Below are 19197 nucleotides of genomic sequence, written 5' to 3' on the forward strand. Positions count from 1 at the left end.
GATTCACCGGGACAACGACACGGCTGCGACGGAGAACGCGACGGCACCGAGGAGCCCCCGGCGGAGCTGGGGACCCCGGCGAGGTGACACAGGGCAGGGACACTCGGGGACCCCCTGGACAGACACACACGGACACCAGGAACCTGCTGAGACGCGGCGAGGCTGCTGCACACCGAGGGGAGAAGGCAAGGTGCCGAAGGATGCTCATCCACTGAAGCCTTGGTGCCCTGGCGTGGACCATTCTGGAGCATCCCCCAGCACCAAGAGGCTCTCTGTAGGATGCTGGAGAGCAGTGAGAGCAGCACCAGCCCCTTTTGGCCCCTCTCCCCAAAAAGAGGACGCAGGAAGGGCTGTGCCAACACCCTGAGCACGCAGCCCAAACCCAGCACAGGGGAGCTGCCGGCTCCAGCAGCCCCCGTGTTGGGGCAGGAGCTCATTTTGCCGGTGGCTGCGGGCGAGCAGAGCGCTGAGGCAGCCTCCGGGAGAGATGCTGGGATTTTGGGGAGACGAAGGGGTCGGGAAGCCAGCAAGCGGTGAGGCGGGCAGGGCTTGGGATGCTGTGCCCGGGGATAAACCCTGCTGGGGAAGTCCTGGGGAGCAGAGGGGTGGCAGTGGGCAGGGGAAGGCAGGGAACCAGAGGTAGGTTTTGCTCACGAGCTGCATCATGCCGCAAACCAGGCTGTTTGGCACCAAAACAGCCCCGTGGCAGCTCTCCCTGATGCTTTTTTACAGCAAAAAGCGGGCTGGAGCTGGGATTCGTTGCTTTGGGAGCAAGAAGAGGCAACAACCCCAGCGCTAACAGAGCCGTGAAGATGCCCATCTCCACCAGCTCCGGCCAGAAAAAGCAAAAGGTTTCCTGCAAAGCCCCTCCTGGCTCCCGGTGCTCTGCTGGGGAGCCGAGAGGAGGCTTTCCCTTGTGGGGAGGTTTAAAAGAGAAGATGCTTTGTCTCAAAGGGAACAGCCTTGCCAATATTTCCACATTTTCCCGCTGTTTTCCAACACTCTCCAGCTGCAGTTTTCATCTCTTCCTCTCACACTCCCCTTCCTACCCATCCCTGCTCAGTGGAGGAGCCAAAACCTGCGTGCCCGTCGTTCAGCTGCGCTTCCTTCGTTTTTTTTCCAAGCCCCCCCCCCCCCCCCCAGCCAAAACCAGTGCAGCTGAAACAGAACCAGGGCCTTTCTCCAGCAGAAAGCTAACGAAAATAAATATATAAATAAAAAATAATGCCTGAAAGCTGAACTGAAGTCGGGAATGCCACTGACTTCTAGTAACAAGTGAGCTTTGGGCTGGAAAATGTTCTCTCAGCAGCAGGGAAGAAAAGGAGTGGGGACGGGGGGGTGTCACTTGTGGCTGGGGAGGGCAGAGCCCCCCAGGAGGGCACAGCAGGCTCCTGGCTGGAAAGGAGGATGGAAAATTTTGGCATTTTGGCAGGGAATTAAATTTCCTTTTGCTGTTTTCACGCAGGGTGCTCCTGATCGGAGGGGGCCGCGCTCTGCGCCTCCAGCTCCTAAGGCACAGCGCCGGCTGCTCCCTTGGGGACAGGTCCCCGAACCTCTCCTCTCGTCCTCCCCAAGCTCCCTACACGCTGCTGGGGTTGTAGCACAGCAGGTTGAACTCCAGCTTCTCCTCCCAGTGCCTGAGCAAGACGAAGAGCTGCTGGGCCGCCGCCTTCACCGCCGCCAGGCTGCAGCCCTGCGGGAAGCGCTGCTCCCCCAGCCACAGGCTGGCCTTGGCCGCCACCAGCTCCCACTCGACGAAGTAGGAGGCCGAGCTGTGCTCCAGCCAGGCCAGAGCCACGGCCGTGGCCCACAGCATCCCCTCGGGCTCCGTCTGCCTCCGCAGCTCGATGTCGGCCAGCAAAGCCTGCACCTCGGGGCCGTGCTGCTCCGGGGAGGAGAAGCGGCGGATGGTGATGGCCGGCGGGGACAGCTCGTTCTCGGCTCGCAGGGATTTGGAGATGCTCTCCACGGCGCTCCCCGAGAAGTGGCGAGGGCGGCCGGCTGCGTCCTCGGAGGGGCTGACGGCCCCGTGGGTGCTGTCAGGGATCGGGAGCTGCCCGTCGTGCCCGAGGTTTGCGTGCTCCCCGCCGGGCACGGCCCTCCTGGAGCTGATGGAGCTGGAGGGGCTGAGCGCCAGGCGGTGGCAGGAGAAAGGCGAGGTGCGCTTCAGCTTCTCCATGGGGATGCCCAGCGCCTCGCAGAAGGCCGAGTTGAGGAGGAAGGCGCCGCAGGCCAGCTGCAGGGACGCCTGCAAGGAGCGGTGAGAGCTCTGAGATACTAACCTCTGCTGGGGAATTTGGGGAGAAACTGCACGGATGGAGCAGCTCCCGTCTCTGTCAGACAGCGAGAGCCCATCGGGATGATTTGGGGGTCCCTGGTGCCCTCACCAGAGGAAGGTAGTCGATGCTCTCGCTGTCGCTCTCCGAGCTGGCCTCGCTCGTTCTGCCCGGGGATTTGCTCATGAAACCTTTGGCAGCTCGAGTCAGCAGCCTGGTTTTGTGGAGGGTCAGCCTGCGGGAGGACAGGGGGGTGGCTGTCACCTGCCTGTGTCCCCCCCCAAGTGCCCACCTCCCCGGTCCCCAGCCACCAGCATCACGTTCGCTGCTTGTCCCTGTGCTCGGGTCTGTGCTGGACCCGCAGGACCTGCAGCTGGCAGCAGAGAAAGGAGGAGCTGGGCCCTACCTCGCAGCAAAGAGGCTCTCGATGGGTTTTGGGGAATGTGCAGAAGTTGCAGCCAGGCTCTGGAACGGCGCTGGGAAGAAACATAAAGGCAGGAAGGAGTCAGGTGAGTGCTGCAGGAGAGCAAACGTCAGAGCTCAGGGAGCAAAATCCACGACATTGGGGTGTGGGGTGCCTCGCTGGGCTGCTGAGGCTCCGCCAAAATCCTGCCTCTCCCCTTCCCTGCATATGTTATGGGACAATGAAATCCCCGTGCATCTTAAAAACGAGTGTGGGAAGGTCTGTACGAAATGCCCCCCAGGGCTCTGTGCCTTGCACCTCCGGAGAGAGCCAGGCCTTGTGCTCCCAGGCCTAATTGTAGGCAAGAAGGTCTAAAAAAAGAACACTCAGCAGAAAATCGGGTGAGGAGCCCAAATCACTGACTCGATTTCCAGCAGTTATGTCCAAGCAGCCCGGAGCCATTTCCCTGCAAGCTCCCATGCCCCGGTGTGGCTCTGGAGAGCGGCTCTCAGGAGGGCTGCGGCCACGGGGAGCGGTGTGGCCCGTCCTGAAGCAGCTCTGGGATTTTAGCTGGGGCCACCCCGACATTTGGGCACCCACACCCTGAGAAAAGGCGCGAGCACCTTCCCCTACCTTCTGGGGGACGGCAGCCGGAGGACAGCGGGGTGCTGCAGGGCGACGGCCCGGCCTCGTCCGCATCTGCAAGGGATTTACGGCATCAGCATCACCCACCCGAAATCCCCAACCCCTCCTGCCCACCTCCTCCCCGCTGCTGGGGCAGGAGGAGGCCGCCACGGGCTGCCTCACCCCTCACCTCCCCGCCACGCAAACCCCTGAGCGCGGAGGCAATTTTAATTCAGCCGCAGCCCCGGCAATGCCTGCCGCGGTCCCAGCCCAGCTTGTCTTCATTAGCAGAGGATTTGGTGACAGGCAAGTGCCTCGCATCCCCCTCGCCTCTAATTACGCCCCGCTTCATCCCTCGTGCTCTCTGCGCCGCGGCTGCCAATTAACTGCCAAGCACGGTCAGCAGGCGCTGCCTGCGGCTGGGGAGTTTTAGGGTAAATTGCAGCTTTTGCCTTGCTTAAGGAGAATGGATTCCAGGCAGATGCAGGATTAATTATCCAGAGCAAATGCCTGGGCTTTTTTTTTGGGGGGTCGTGCGTGTGACGGCAGCAGGCTGTGGCGTTGGAAATGCCATCTCCAAGGCTTGGAGGATGGATTTCATGCCTGGCAGCCAAGGGAAGCTGCATCACCTCCGAGCACCGTATTAAAAGAAGAAGGCAGAAAAAAAAAAAAAAAAAAAACAAAGAGAAAATACTCCTTAATAAATAAATAAATAAATAAACACCTTAATGGACTACACCGCTAAGAGGAAGGAGACCAAAAAAAAGAAAAGCCAAGGAGCCTTACCCGTGCCATGAAATCCATCATCCCCGTCCTGGCCGCAGGGTGACAGGGGACGTGCCGCAGAAACGCCGCGGTGCCTCCTGTGTCCCGAGCTGAGGCTCCTCGGGCTGCCTTGCCTGGCCGCTGGCCCTTGGCAGGAGAGAAGGGAATCACCAGCGTTGAGCGAGGGATTTGGAGCCACAAAACCCACGGGCTGGCGAGCTCGGCCACCTGGAGCTGAGGCCGGGCCCTCTGCCTGCAGCCCCGCGTTACCCGCGCGGGTGAAGGCGACGCCGGGGGGCAGGTAGGTGCTGGTGCTCAGGTCCACGGGCACGAACGCCGTGTACTTGCTGATGACGTTGCAGGCCTTGCTGGTGTGCACAGCGCTGAGCTGGTGCCGCCGGCCTGACCCTGCCGTGGGAGAGGTGGCAGAGTCAGCGCCGGACCCAGCTCCCTGCCCCAGCTCCTGCCCGGCAGCGAGGGCATCCCTCCGAGCGATGCCTCACGCTGCTTCTCCTCTGCTTTAACACGCACAGAGATTATTTCACGGAGCTCGAGAAGATGCTCGGTGTGCAGCTCAGGGCGGGGACACCTGGCTGCTGCCGGACCCTCCGAATTCGACGCCACCCCCCTGCACTAAATGCTCAAACCCCACGCGTGGAGGAGAGGAGCCGGAGCAGGGAGCGTGCCGGCGTGCGTTACCGGGCGTTAATTACCGTGCTCGATTTCACACTCCCTCTCAGCCAGCTGCTCCAGGTCCCGGATGACGGATTTGGCTGCCAGGTGGTGGAAGGTCTCGCTCCACAGGTCCTCGTCGCCCTCCTCCCGGCTGCCCCGCTCGCGGAGGAGCGGGCGGATGTCGAAGGCGACCTCCCACTGCACGGGCTCGCCGCCCCGCAGCCCCTTCACCACCGCCTTGCAGGAGGCACGGGGCGAGCACGGGGAGCCCCGGGCGGCGCCGAAATCCCAGTCCTGGGGCTCCCAGTCGGAGGAGGTCTCCGTCTCGAAGGTGAAGGACGGATGCTGGGCGCCTTCTGCAGAGGGACAACCACGGGGTTAACCACCCAGCTCCCCTCCGTCCCCCAGAAACCGTAATTAACCATTCCTAATTTTCAGCACAGCTTTCTCACGGGCGATGCCACAGCACCAAAATTTTGGTGAGGTTGCTGGGCCTCCTCTGCCACCTTACCCGGCTCGCCGGGGCTTCGGCTGTCCGATGAGGACCTCAGGCTGCTGCTGGCATCCAGGGGCCCCAAGCCCTGTCCAGCAGCAGCCTCGGGTGCTGGTGGGGATTCGGGGTGCTGGCAGGAGGACACGCAGCTCCCGTGCAGCAGGGACGGCCGGCGGGCACCCGCGCCACGGATCCTGGTGGTGAAGGGCTGGGAAATGCAAACACAGCAAGCTTTGCCTACTGGGACGCATCCACACAGCATCCCCGAGGTGCCCGAAGCCCCAGGGGCTCTTTCCCCAGACTTGCAGGAGGTGAAATTGGGGTTTCAGCCCTCCAGGCATTGTAATGACTTTGCTCGGGAGCCAAAGGAAAGAAGAGAGGCAGAAAGATCAAGCACCAGTTGCTTGGTAACGGGAGGAGGGGGGGGCACAAGGGATGGGGAGACGGGATTTTATTTTATTTTATTTTTAACGAGGCCATTTCTCCACTTTCAGGAGACACAAATCCCCCCCCGTGGCATCTGCAGCGCCAGATCCCGTGCGGATGGCAGGCAGGAACCCAGCCTCCAGCACCACCGAGCTTTTGGATGAGCCCACCAGCAAAAAGGGGAGGCAGGCAGCTGGCAAGGGGGCAACCCGAAGCAGGAGAGGCTCACCAAGAGGGGAGGGAGCTGCTTACAAGCCAAGAAGCCCTTTCCCGTTCAAAATTTGGGCTCTCCTCCCAGGCAGGGCGAGGAGCCGGGGCTTTGCGCTGCCCGCCGCCAGCCCTGACCTTTCCATCCCAGCCATGTGTGTGTGGGGACGAGCCGAGGGCTCACACTCACAGCCCCAAAAACGTCAAGCCCTGGCGGCCAACCTCGGAGCTGGGAGAGTTGCTGGGAGCCCTCGGGGCAGCGAAACCAGGCTGCAATTAATTAGGAGCAGGATGCACTCTGTTAAGCACTGAGTGCCCTCCGGTCCTTTCTGCCTCTCACACACGGGGCCAGGTGCTGTGCTGGGCCTTGGCAAGGTGAGGGAGGATGAGGGCATCCCCCAAAACACCAGCGCTTGCCTGCCACGAGGTGCTTTTCAGCCGGAGGGTAGAGGCTTCGTTCCTCTCCACGGAGCAGGGACCCTTCATCCCCTTCATCCCCTGCATCCCCCTGCGGACCCCCTGCGCCCCAGCGCCAGCTGAAGCCTCGTGGCAGCCCAGCCATCCCTCTCCGTGTTTCCATGGGAACAAAAGTGTGGCAGCAGCAGCTGCTGCACATCCTCCCGGCCCTGATTTCGGAGCTGAGCACTGCGGCGATGCTGAGGAGGGGAGAAAACCCAGCCCCAGCCTTCCAGAGGCCTGAAGCTGTCCCCGGGGCTGCCGCCTTTCACCCGCTGCTGGATGTAGTGGGCAGCACCACACGTGTCCGGCTGCCAGCCCAAAGCTCTGCAGGGGCTGCAGCTTCCAGGGGAAGCAGGGGAATCTGCTTTGGGACTGATCCTGGGACCCTGCAGGGCATGGATACGCCCCAGGCAGAGTTTGTATGGCGTGGCCAAAGTACAGATGGGCAGGGAGAAGCTTGGGGGTGAGCCAAAGAGCAAAGCGAAGGAGGAGAAGGAGAGGCACTCAGCAACCAGAAGCGGGGAGCAGGATCCTGTCCTCGTTTCCTCCGTGCTTGGGGCACACCTCGGCACAAAGTGCACCCGGCAGGGCTGGCCTGACCCGGGCTCCTGCCCTTCCACACCTGAGACGTCCCCGGTGCTTCAGGCTGGCCCCAGCCGCACGCGGAGCCCCTCGGGGGGCACCCACCTGGAAATCCAGCGGGCACGGCTCGGGGCTGAGCTGCTGCAGGTCCTGCAGGTGGGCTTTGCGCAGGGGATTCCTCAGCAGGGCGCTGCCCGGATCGCTGGCCGTGGGCTCCTTGCGGAGGGGCTCGTGGCTGGTGACCTGGTTGGCACTGAACGCCCGTCTCCTGGAGGACGTCTTGGCATCAGTTCCTGCACGGAGGGAGAGAGGATGGGCTCCGGTCCCCCTGGGGAGCAGGGGGATGCTCTCGGCCCTGCTCGGTCGGAAGAGAAGTGACAAAACCACAGAAGGAAACGAGAGCACTCAGTCCCCCGGGGGGATGCCAGGGGAGCAGGCTGGGAGGTTTTGTCTGAGAGATTTTCAGCCAGGAAAAAAAAAAAAAACACACACAACAAAAACCTGTCTGCGTTTACCCAAATCTCCTTGGAGAAGACAAAGGGTTCGCTAATGAAATTTCATTAGCGCAGACATTTTCCTGTCAGAGCGAGAGGAGGATTTCATTTGGAAATGCACGATTTCTCATTACTTTTGACAAGGTTGAGAGGATGCACAGCACAGCTCTTCTCTGATTACAAGCACAGAACACCCCGCGAGTGGCGGAGGTTTCCCTTGCAGCACGGAAACGCGGCCCCAGCCAGGGCTTTGGGGCCAATTTTCCCCTTTTCTTCCCCTTTAACTCCAACTTTGGGGCTTGCTGCAAGAAGCAGCTGCTTTGCATGGCCTGGCTGTGCTACCGACCTGCTCCAGCCACACCGCAGGCAGCTCGGGCAGCTTGTAAATAATTACACGTGGCCAAAGCTGGAGCTGCTCTGCAAACCTCCGGGGAAGCCAGATCTCTGGGGCTTCCCTTCATTTCCTGACACGTTGGGGTAAAACAGCCCAAGCGAACAGACTCGCTCGAGCCTCGGGAGATCCGTCACCGCTCCTGCAAACCCCCTGACACTTTGCAGAGGTAGAGCTGGGAAGGCTTAGCTGTCAGGGAAGGAAATTGGAAGAGCAGGGAGGAAAGCTGGTTAGGAGGATGGGGGCATCACCCCCACGCTTGCACAGTGGGAAACCTGACCCGTGTCCGTGTCCGATTCTCCGCCGGGGTCCCTGCCCACCGCCAGCTGATCCGGGGCACGCTCGGCCGGGCAGCAGCCCTCCGGGTAGCTCCAGCTCTCCGTGCTGGCTCCCTCTTCCTGGGAGTGCAAGAAAACTGAGCTGCTCGACTCCTGGGAGCGCATCATGCTGTACCGCCGCCTCTTGTCCTGGGGAGAGCGGAGAAGAAAGTCCCAAGGCTGCAGCTCCCATGTGGGTTTGCACCCCGGTGCCCTTTTCGCCTCTCTCCATCCCCTTGGCCACCCGTCGGGCTCCCCGGTGGCTCACCCGCTGCTTCCCTTCCCACCCAGAGAGCCATAAACAGTCACGACCACAGGTTTGCAAGGGGAGAAAAAGAAAAAGGGAAAAAAAAAGCCTTTGGGTTGGGGGCGGACTCACGGATCGGGGGTTGGAGAGGTACAGCGAGGTGTCGCAGACGACGCCGTAGCCAACCAGGCGGTCACCGGGGAAGAGGCAGCTGGTGCTGACGGGGGACACCAAGACCTCGGTGCTTTCGGGAAAGACCCACTCCACGGACACGTCGCTCAGGACCGGCGCCATCGCCTTCTTCAGCGACCTGATCATCTGGGGAAGGAGAGAGGAGCGGTCATACAGAAGGCAGACCCTCCCCTGCTTCTGCAGAGCACCCCAAAAGGCGCAGGGGTCTCCGGCAGCCCCATGCCCCGACCCAGGGGAGAGCCCAAATCTGTGAACATCTCCTGGGCGGACCTCGCAGGGAGCCCGCGGGCATTTCCCTGCACTCCAGGAGGAGTCAGCCCCAGATTTCCAGGCAGAGCACCTCAACCCTCCCCTGGTGTTCCCGCTGCTTGTTCACAGGCTCCGGGCGACGCACCAGGCTGTGGTTTATCCAGCTGTTAATTGATGCCTCAGACTGCTGAAGGCACCGAGCTGCACAGCCCGCAAAGCTCTTTTTTAATAGCTCTATTAAAAACAAACAACAAAAAAAAAAGACAAAAAAAAAAAAAAAAAAAAACACCTCTCTTCACTGGTTTTGTTTTTAATTTAGATCAGAAATGCTGATGCTGTTCTGCGTGCTACAGGTTCCTGCAGAGGGAAGGGCTGCGGAGGGCCTTTTGAGATCAAGCACGCAGGAGGCAGCTTTTTAAAGATATTTAGGGGCTGAAGACCCGATTCCCTTGGGGTTTGGTCACTCGGCAGATGACACCGTGCTTTTACCAGGGGACAGAGCCCACGTAGGGCCGTTCTGCCAGCACATCTGAGTCACCGGCCCCGGTCTTTATGGGGAGAGTGGAAATGAAGCGCCCTCGTTTGCTTTCAAGCTGGCTTAATAGGCAAAGCCATCGCCGCCCGTTCCCCTCCCTCCAACCCCGGGTACTTCTTGCCTGAGCGGCGCGAGGGCTGAGCCTGACTTCAAAACTAATTGGCTGCTTTTGATGCCGGCTCTCCTGCCCCTGCCTGCGCCTGCCACAGCAGCTCCCTTTGAAGCCGGAGCTGCCGGATGGAGGCTCTCGCCTCTCCCCTTCCCCGCGCGGGGGTAAACACGCTCCCACTCCCTCCGACAGCCGGAGATGAGGCTGCTCCTCCATCCCCTCCTGCTCACCCACCTGCTGCCGAGTGGGAGGCGCGAAGGCAGCACCGGGAGAGGGAGCGGGGCCGGAGGCTGAGCCGCTGCCTCCCCCTCGCTGCGCCCATGTGGCAGCGTTGGAGAGCGATGCGGTGGCCCTGGGGGACACACTGGTGGCCCTGGGGGACACACCAGTGGCCCTGGGCTCCCCATCTCCTTGCAGCACAGAGGGTGGCCATACCTTGGGCTGCAGCCGCTCGCCCTCGGCCAGGAACTCGGCGCTGCCCCTGGACACGGCGGCCAGTCCCTGCACCAGCCTCCTGCAGGCGCTGGGGCCGATGCCGAAGCTGTAGCACCTGCACGGGGATGGGATGGAGAGTGTTAGACACATCCAGCAGCTCCTGGTTTCCCTGCTGGCCTCTCTGCCCGAGCAGGGCTCCAAGATTTTGGGCTGCGACCCTCTCATTTGGAGGATCCCCCCCCCCCCATCCCTGCCCCCTCCCTGAGCGCGAGCAAGCTGCCCAGTCAGCTCTTCTCCCTGCCTGTGGTCAGCAGCATTACAGACCCAGCAATTATCTCTGCTCGCAATTAAAATAAACGTTTTCTCAAGGAAAGGGGAACCAGCCAGGGAAGATCGCTGCCCTTGATCCATGCTCAGCGAGCTGGGGGTTGGCAAAGGGCTGCAAACCCCATAGGGAAGCAGAGGGTGCAGCGTACGGCCAGGGCTGGGATGAAAACACCTTTGGCAGCAGTCTGCGGCTGCAGCAGGGGCTTTTCTTCTGGAGGTTTTAATCTCCAGATGGCTGCAGGTCTTACGGAGATTCGCAGCCTCTTACATGGGGCTCTGATCTCCTTCGGAGGCCGGGCACGACTCAGACACGCGCTGCGCGGAGCCCTCCAGGGCCAAGCTCCAGCACTGGCTGCATCCAGCTCACTGGCACACCTCCAGGAGCGAGGGGTGGGTAGTCTTGTACCCCCGATAATCCCTCCATATAGGAGAGAAAAAGGGCAGAGCCGCTTCCCTGATCGGCCCTGAGCTCTGAGGGATGGGAGAGGAGTAAGGCTTTTCTCGCATTTTTCTGATGTTTCATCTCCCTTAAGGAGACGGAGGAGAAACCAGACTGTCAGGGCTGAGGAACAGGCTAGGAGCAAATTTGCTGCTTCCCCCACTGCTCTTTTTCAGCCTATTCATTTCTGTGCAGCCCCATCCTGGAAGCAGCTGGGTCTGGACCCAGATGTGCTTTAGAAAAAAAAAAAAAAAAAAAAAAACAGGCAAGGAAGATTGTTCGTGTGTCAATCTCTCCTAGCAGGAAGCATCCGACGAGAGCCTGTGAAGTTGTCAGCCCAATTATCCCGCTTTTGATTGTTTAAAAAGCATCTGAACTTCTGGGATCCGTTCCAAACCCTTTGAGGTTTCTCCCGTGGCTGGCAGCAGCTCGCTCTCCTGCCTCGGCTCCTGACGCGGGGATGTTCTGTGCCACGGAGACCCGCGGCCCCCTGCGCTCGAGGAGCAGCCCACCCTGCTCATGCCAGGCTTTTTGCCCTCCTGGCGGCCAGCCCCCAGTACCTGGTGGAGGACGAGTGGTTCCTCAGCACCTCGAGGACCTTCCCCGTGTCGCCCACGGCCCCGGCCGTCAGCAGGAAGAGCAGCCGGGGGTGGCCCCTGGGGATCGGCTGCCGCACGACCCACCTCAGGGGCGACAAGATGTTGGTGCTGCCCATGTCAGCCCGCATCCTCCTGAGGCTCTCGCAGGCGACGGCCAGGCTCTCCTGCCAAAGGAGCAGCAGAGCCAGCAGCCTCGAGGGGCTGGTGCCCTGCAGCAGCTCGCCCAGCCCCTCACCCACCTCGCAGTAGCTCCTGCTGGCGGGGAACAGCGCCTTGAAAGCGGAGCCGAAGCCCACGATGTTGAAGAGGCAGGCGGGCGTCAGGCTCTTCAGGAGGACCAGCAGGGCATCCTGGGGGGGGAACAAAAGCAAAGGGGTCAGGCAGACCACGGCTCGTCCCCTCCTGCCTTCGTTCATGCCCTTTTCCCACCTGCACGTGATGCAAAAGCAGCTCCTTGCACGTGGCTCCCTGCACTGAGAAAGCACCGCACGCTCCTCTGCTCCTTGCACGAGCTCCTTCGCGATATTTGGGACCAAAGCAGAAAGGGGAGCTTTTGAAGAGCGGAGCAAAATCTCTTTTATTTATTTATCTATTTATTTAACCGGTGGAAGCCGTGCTTGCAGAGCAGCACGGCAGCACCCAGCTGCTGGGTGATGAGGAGCCGGGTGTGAAGCGCGGAGCGGCGGCGCGGCGCATCGCCGTGCCCAGACCTGCAGGAAGAAACACACAGCCCAAAGCTGCACACGAGGAAAAGCCTCCCCCAGCCCCAACTCTCTCCCTTAGCTGGCACGATGGAAATAACAGGGAGGGGCTGCTCCGAGTGCTTCTCTCCACCAGAAGCTGTTATCTAACCTGCCTATTCCTGGGCTTTTACATAAGGGGCCGCCAGCACGGCCTCAGAGGCGCGTGGATGGAGCTGGCAGGGCAGCTCCAGCACTCAGCGCTGCAGGAGAGGGAGGACAATCCAAAAGCAAAGTGCTGGCAGCGCCGGGAGCGCCCCTGCACTCGCTGTTTATGTGCTGATAAAGGCAAACTTCTGCCGAGGGCAGCAGAAAACCTCGCGCCAGCCCTAGGAGAGGAGCCGCCAAGGGCACGCAGCCTCCTCGCGGCCACGGGATCCGGGCTGGCCCCGCGGAGAGGCAGCCACGCAGCAGAGCCACGAGGTACCGTACGTGAGCGGGGCTGCTGCCCTTTAGCAGGCTCCCGAGGACTTTACACCAAGCTGTTAGCTCAAACCTACGAGGATGTATTTATATCGCCGCTTCCCGGCAGGCTCCGGGGGTGCTGGCTCCTGCAAATCTCAGCTCTGACATCCCCGCCTTGGAACTCGTTGCAAGGATTGAAAAAAAAAAAAAAAAAAAAAAAAAAAAGACACGCAAAAATAAACAACAACAACAAAAAGCAGATCTCCAAATATTTCTCTTGAAGCACTTCCCAAAGTGGGCTACCAGAGCCTGCCTTCTGTTCGAGCGAGCAGAAGGATTTATTGCTTCTTGTGGTAAATATTGATCCTGATCCTGCTGCACTCGGTATCAATACCGCGGCTCGATACGGAGAGATGTTTGCCTCCGGAGAAGTCAATTCCCAGTTATTTTGGCAGCCTGGCTGGTGCCGACGCACGCACCACCTCTTCTACCCCCTCCAAAAGAGCCTGGCCCCGCTGCCCCACATGGTAAGGGGATGCCCTGAACCTCCCACCCCTGTCATTTCAGCTGACCTGGACGGGGGCTCTGTCCCCGCAGTGTCCCCATATCCCCAGGGGACGGACCTGAGACCACGCAGCGAGCCAGAAAGCAGAAGCCTGGCCCGGAGTGGGGACACCTCCTGATTCCCAGGCTCCAAAATGTGGTGAAGGAAGGAGGGGGGGGACCCTGTGTGGCACCAGCAAAGGCACCGTGGAGATAACACCGGGACAGGGCACAGCCAGGGCTCCCCAGAGGACCCCCGCAGCCCCCCTCGGGCTCCCTGCTGCCTGCGGTGGCACCACACGCTCCTTTTTGCTCCTTTTTGCTCCTTTTTGCCATCCTCGGCAAGTTCCCATGGAAACGAGAGGCGGATGGGGAGGGAGATGGCTTCGAGATGCTCCCCGCCACCCGCCTCCGGCTGCGGGCAGAGCTGCTCTGTCGGAGGTAGGGACATGGTGGCACTTTTTGGGGGGGCACTTTTGTCACCCGTGTTAGGGATGGGGGTGAGCGGGATGTCCCTGGCTGCAATCGAAGCCCCAAGGGGAAGCCTGCCCCTGCTCAGGAGGATGCAATGTTTTGAGGTATCGGGGCTCGGCTGGCCCCGAAAATCAAGGGGAACTTTCCAAGGAGAGCTTTTGCCAGAGCTGCTCCCTGAGATGTGCCAGCTGGTGGACACCAGCCTGCCCCAAAATGCGTTAAGGGCCAAGGATAATGGAACAGCCACCAGTGTAGGAACCACTCTAGAGCCCATGAGCAGTGGCACAGAGCTGAGCTGGGTCCCAGAGCCCCATAACACCATGGAAAAACCTTTCCATGGCCCCTTTTTTACCCAGAGCGCTCAGCACGCCGCTCACAACCCTCCACCAGACTGCAGGAGACAAGTGGTGTTTGAGAAGGGGCTGCCTCATGCTCTAACAACTTCTCCAGGTGCACTGCCCATCAGCAACGCGGCTCCTAAGACCGGCACAAAGCCCCGAAGCAACCTTTGTCCTTCTCAGAGGCTTCCCACTGAGGCAGCGACCAGGCCCCGGGCACGGGGAGAGATGGAGAAGGGTCACGGGAGATGGGAAACCAGCAATGGGGAGAGGGAAATCCCTTTGTGCTTGGTGCACGGATGGGAAGGAGAGGAACAGGGGCAGTGAGGGGGCTTGGCAGCGTCACTGCAGGCACCTAACGAGCAGCACAGGCACCATGACTAAAGCCACGGTGTATAATTACCCCCATCCCCTCTTAACGAAGGCATTGAGAACCCTTTATGATATGGTTCAGGTGCCCCCGTCCCGCGCGGTACCTTGACGCGGGCGATGCTGCCGCCGCTCATGCTCCTGCTGCGGTCCACCAGGAAGATAAACTCGCCGGGGGCTTTGCGGAGATCCTCCTGGGCCGTCCGCAGGTCCGGGCAGAAGTTCAGCATGACGACAGGGTGGTGGGGGATGTCCTTGTTCAGGCGCTTCCTGATGATTTCTGTCTGCAGGGAAGAAGGAGAGGGAAGGCGGCAGGGGCGGCATCCTGCGGCCCCGCTCCACCTGGAGGGGGTTCACAGCGTGCCTACGGGTGGAGACGCTCCTTCTGGCCCTGCTGATGAAAACACCTTGCCAAAATGATTATTAAATCGTCATTATTGCCCTCGGGTAACGTGGTTCGTTAGCACTGCTTGGCGTGACACGAGGCACAGAGCTACCCGAGGATTTGTGCGCGGCCACTCGGCGGCAGAGCGCAGGACGCGGCGCTCAGCATGCCGTGGTGGCTGCTTGGCTTCCCTCCTGCCACCTCTGCCCTGCTCCTGCCCCTGCCCCTTCCCTTCCACCGCTTCCCTTTGTGGGAACCGAAGGGCTTCAGAGAGCCCAACCCGTCGCTCAGGGCAGAATCTCAATAGGAGCCCGCCCGCCGCACGTCTCCGGCTCTCTGCTTTGTGCCTGCTTTTATTTCAAGGATCAATCTCCGTTGGAGACGTGATAAAATTAAACCAGGACAAACCCTCCCGAGCTGGTTCTGCCACCCACCGTGGTTTCCAGGTGGCTCCGTCACGCCTCACCTGCTCCCCCAGCTCCATGGGGCTACTGGAGGCTGTGCAGCGAGCTGCCCCGGCCCCACAGGCTTTTTTTGTGCCTTTTTTTATCCTTTTCCCTTGCTTTCAGAGGCTGCAAGCTCTTGCTGACTTCACGAGGAAGAAACCAGACCCCAAAGGGCTGTTTTCTTCCTGCATTTCCCTCTTGAGCTTTGGGAAATAAATGAACCGGCCACCGGGAGCTGGAGGGGTGCGCTCCGTTCCCCTTTTCCTGCTCTCAACAACATTATTTTCATCAGGATCTTTCCCAGCATGGACATCCGTCCCATTTCAGACTGGGAACCCTGCTGGGACCCTGCCCAGGCGCTGAGCTGTGCCCCTGGACCCAAGCACAGCGCTCCCTGGGATGCTCCTGGGGATCCTGGAGCACCTGGATCGTCCCCACCACCCTGCCAGCTGACGGGCACCCGAGGCTTCTGCATAACCCCCCGAGGGATGGAAATAAAAGACCATTTACTGCCGAAATTTCTGGGCTGACTCACTGCAGGCCAGAGGTGCTGCGTGGTGTTGGTTCTCACCCCAAATCCACCCCGAGGCCTTTAGGGAGGAAGGCTTTTTGTCCAGGAGGGGGGCGCCTGGGGCACAGCGGGGGGCTTCCTGCGGGGAAACGTCTCCGGAACGATCCCCTCTCCCCCCTCAAAAACCAATTTGACGTGCTAAAGACACCGAAATAATTAGGGAGCCATCCGAGCCGGAGCGTGGGAGTTGCGTTTCGTTCCACCTGCCGCACAGCCGAGGCAATTAGAGGAGGCGCCTGCCGAGCAGAGCAAGCGCCCTCCTCATCCCTGCGCCGTGCTGCGAGAGAAAGCCCAGGGGGAGGCAGCAGGGCAAGGCGGGCGATGCTTCTCTCGGGGAAACGAGCTCCGGGGGAGACCCCCGCCCCATAAACTTGGCCGCTGCCCCCGGTCCCCTCCTCTCCGCTCAGCCCCGCACGCCGCCGCAGCAGCTCGGGGCGCTGGAGCTGTCACTCAGCGCGTCAGAGCTGCCAGAAGATGAGGCAGAAATCCCAGAGCAGACATTGCTCCATTTGCTCGTCAAGAGAACAAAGAGAAGTTTCTGCTACCTTTGTCTCCGCTTTAGCTCATTATGCCGAGCCCGATCGCTTCTGTCTTCCTGACAGCTATCCAGAAAGGGTAAACATTTACCGAGCAATTAAAAGAATATTTTATTCTATGTCACTGCAATAATACCCTTAATGCTATAATAACGCACCTACCTAATTACGCCGTGCTAGAATAGCACTAATTACACACACAATAACCCTCGCAGAGCTTCTTCCACACTCGCTGTATCAGAAGCAGTGCAGAATTTTCCCCTCTTCCTCCACGCCAAGCCCTCTCCGCGGGAGGATGCTGCAGTTATCGGGCCGGCGTGATGCAAGCAAGCAAAGCAAGCGGCTTCTTGCGCAGCTCCAGCGCCAAGGAACGGCCGGGCTGACGCTCGGCAGCTCGTGCTCCTCACCTTTTTTTGGGCGCTGGGGTCCTTCTTGGTGCCTTTGATGAAATCGTTCTTCCCCTTCAGGTGCCGCTCGTACTCCGCGGGCGTCATATCGCCTCCTTCCATCAAGACGTGAGGCATGTGGGGCTCTGGAAACGCAGAACCGCTTGAGCTGAACGTCAGCTCGGCACGAAATACAGACACCCCCAAGCGCAGAGATACAGGGGCAGCCCCGAGAGGCTCCGGGATTATCTCACGGAGAGCCCCTGGCCCCGACACCAGCGCTGCGGGACAGGGCTCTGGGTAGGGGCTGCGGTGGCGGAGGGAAAGCAGAGCCCACGTACCGCTGGGGTGGATCAGGATCTCCACGGGCCTGTCGAAGGTGTGCTTGTCGGCCAGCGTGATGACGATGCTCCTCGCCGAGCGAGCCGAGGGGTCGGCGTCCGCGCGGATTTTGTGCGTGGGGCTCTCGACGCCTGCCCGGGGGAACCGCGGGGAGGTCGGGGAGGACCCCACGCCAGGAGGAGGATGATGAGGGGAGGCGTTGCCTAGAGGTGATGAGAACCCCGCAGCACGCCCTACCTGCCAGCAAGCACGGCCCCCGGATCTCCAGGTGGAAGCTGAACTCATACTCGGAGGGGTTGGTGGCCTCGCTCTCCAGCAGCTGGGCCAGCCAGGAGCTGCTGCCCTGCTCCGGGCTCCCCGATCCGCAGCAGGGCTTGGCTCTGCGGGTGAGACGAGCCCTGGTTAATGCTGGCCACGTGTGCTGCGTCCCCAGGGACCGAGCATCCACACCCCGTGTGCTCTGGGGTGTTGTCCCCAGCCCCCCTCCCGCTCCCCGGTCCCATCCCGTGGCTTCGTACGTCCGGAGCTGGTGTGCAGGAAGGGTGCTGGAGCTCTCCGAGCTGTGCTGTGGGACTTTGGGGACGCACACAGCTGGCAGCAGGACCCTCACGGCCCCGCTGGGCAGCGTCTGCAGCTCCGAGGAGGTGCTGATGAAGACGGAGATGCTTTCCAGGGGAGGAATCGTGCCCAGGCTAGCCACAAAAGCGATCCTCTCCAAGTCCTCGTCCAGCACAATCCTTCCTGCAGAGATGGCCACGCCACGAGACGTGGTGTCAGCCACAGGAACTGCTCCTCAGGCCTCCACCACCACCCCAGCCCTGGGCCAGATGCTCGAAGCAACCTCTGCTGCAGAGATTCCTCCCGAGAGCCCAACCCACGGCCCTCTGCATCGCCCTTTTGGCTCTCCAGCAGCAACAGCACCTTCCGAGAGGGATGGGACCATCCCTTTTGGCAGGCACCATAGGGATACGAGCCCCACAGCCTCATCTTTTCAACACTTTTTCATCTTTCCTTCCCCCGTGCTCTCCCCCAAAACCCTCTCACCGCTCCTGTCGTGAGCTCGTCCGTCGGGGAGGCCGCAGCCGTCGAAATAGGCGGCGTCGATCTTGGCCTTGTCCTTGATCTGCACGGTGACGGCGCGCCGGCACACCGCCGCCTCGAACCCCACCACGGTTGTGTGCTCGTCCAGGGGGAAGACAAAGAGCCCTGATGGCCAGCAGGGTGTTAGCCCAACAAGCCCTCGCCCAGACCCACCTCAGGGGGCTGCTTCTCCCCGCTCTGCGCTCCCCACGTGGGTTTTTCCCAGGGGAAGCGGTGGCAGAGGGGCTTGCTGCTGCCCCCTCCACCTCAACGGGTGGAGAAATGGGGTTGGTGAGAGCCCCCGGGGGAGGAAGGCACAGAGGAACAACCCCGGGCACCACGACGGGCTGGGAAATGGGCTGGCCAAAAAGGACTTGGGGATCCCGGTGGGCACCAAGGCGAGCCAGCAGCGCGCCCTTGATGTACAAACACCCGCGTAACTTTGGGTTCACAACGACCAAGGGGAGGCAGCTCCCGGAGCAGCGCGCTCCCGAAACCCCGTGCAGACACTTGCCTTCACACGGCTGCGCCTCCGGGTTGCGGTAGGTGAGCGAGGCCGTCAGCCCGCAGGCGTAGCCGCTGACGCACGAGGTCACCTCGGAGGCGGCGAGCGGCAGCGGGCGCCGGGTGCCGCGGTTGAGCAGCCCCCCCGGCATCTCCCCCGGTCACGGAGAGCCCGGTGGCGAGCTGGGGGACGCAAGGAGGAGCCCCGGGGGACCCGCACGTCCCCGCCACCTCCTGGTGTCTTCGGTGGCCCTGCTGTGCCCGCGGTTTTCCTCGCTCGCTCCCCGCAGCGGTCTCGCTAGCGGCTCCTGGGGTATTTGCAGCCCTGTGGGCAGGACAGAGGGCAGGAAATCCCCGTGGGACAAGTCCTGGGGTGATTGCCCTGCTGGCAGAAGTGGGGATGGAGGTGAGACCCCATAAGACACCGATGGGGGATGCAGGACCCTGTGGGGCCAGGCAGCGGCAGGACATCGTGGGGGTGAGCAGCACACCTCGCCAGCCCCCCGTTACTTCTGGAGCAGGGGCAGAAGGGGGTGGCTGTGGCCTTCCAGGCTGTCCTCGTCCCCCCCAGGGGACACGTTCCCCATCTCCTGCACAGGGTGACTCATCCTGGCACGGCAGAGCCATTCGGATGCAAAGCGGCCGCTCCTGCCAAGCACATTTCAGCCCTCTCCCTGCAGCTTTCCTCCGTGCCAGCTCCTCTCCCCAAGGGCCGGGGTGCCAGCTCCCACCCCAGGTGAGCCCGAGCCCTGCCCCAAAATTGCCCCAAAAGATGGGGAGGGCTCAGGGGGGCTCCATTCCCTGCCCCAGGACAGGGCTGGAGGATCCGACACC

The 19197-nt window shown here is 61.3% G+C and overlaps 1 protein-coding gene across 1 annotated transcript; it reads right to left on the bottom strand.

The window, feature by feature from the left end:
* Positions 1-1579: 1579 nt before the first annotated feature.
* On the bottom strand, positions 1580-18515 carry VWA5B1 (von Willebrand factor A domain containing 5B1; the record flags this gene model as incomplete). The annotated part of the gene is made up of 21 exons (XM_082776730.1): positions 1580-2248; positions 2388-2511; positions 2683-2752; positions 3313-3378; positions 4090-4215; positions 4339-4476; positions 4782-5099; positions 5255-5444; positions 7016-7203; positions 8076-8262; positions 8492-8677; positions 9880-9994; positions 11206-11408; positions 11484-11594; positions 14221-14397; positions 16459-16583; positions 16779-16910; positions 17017-17159; positions 17298-17520; positions 17824-17985; positions 18374-18515. The coding sequence occupies 21 exons, from the start codon at positions 18513-18515 to the stop codon at positions 1580-1582; spliced, it is 3795 nt and encodes a 1264-aa protein (XP_082632856.1).
* Positions 18516-19197: the final 682 nt, after the last annotated feature.

Source organism: Aythya marila (genome assembly GCF_965140915.1).
Source record: "Aythya marila genome assembly, chromosome: 21".
Classification (NCBI taxonomy): Eukaryota; Metazoa; Chordata; class Aves; order Anseriformes; family Anatidae; genus Aythya; species Aythya marila.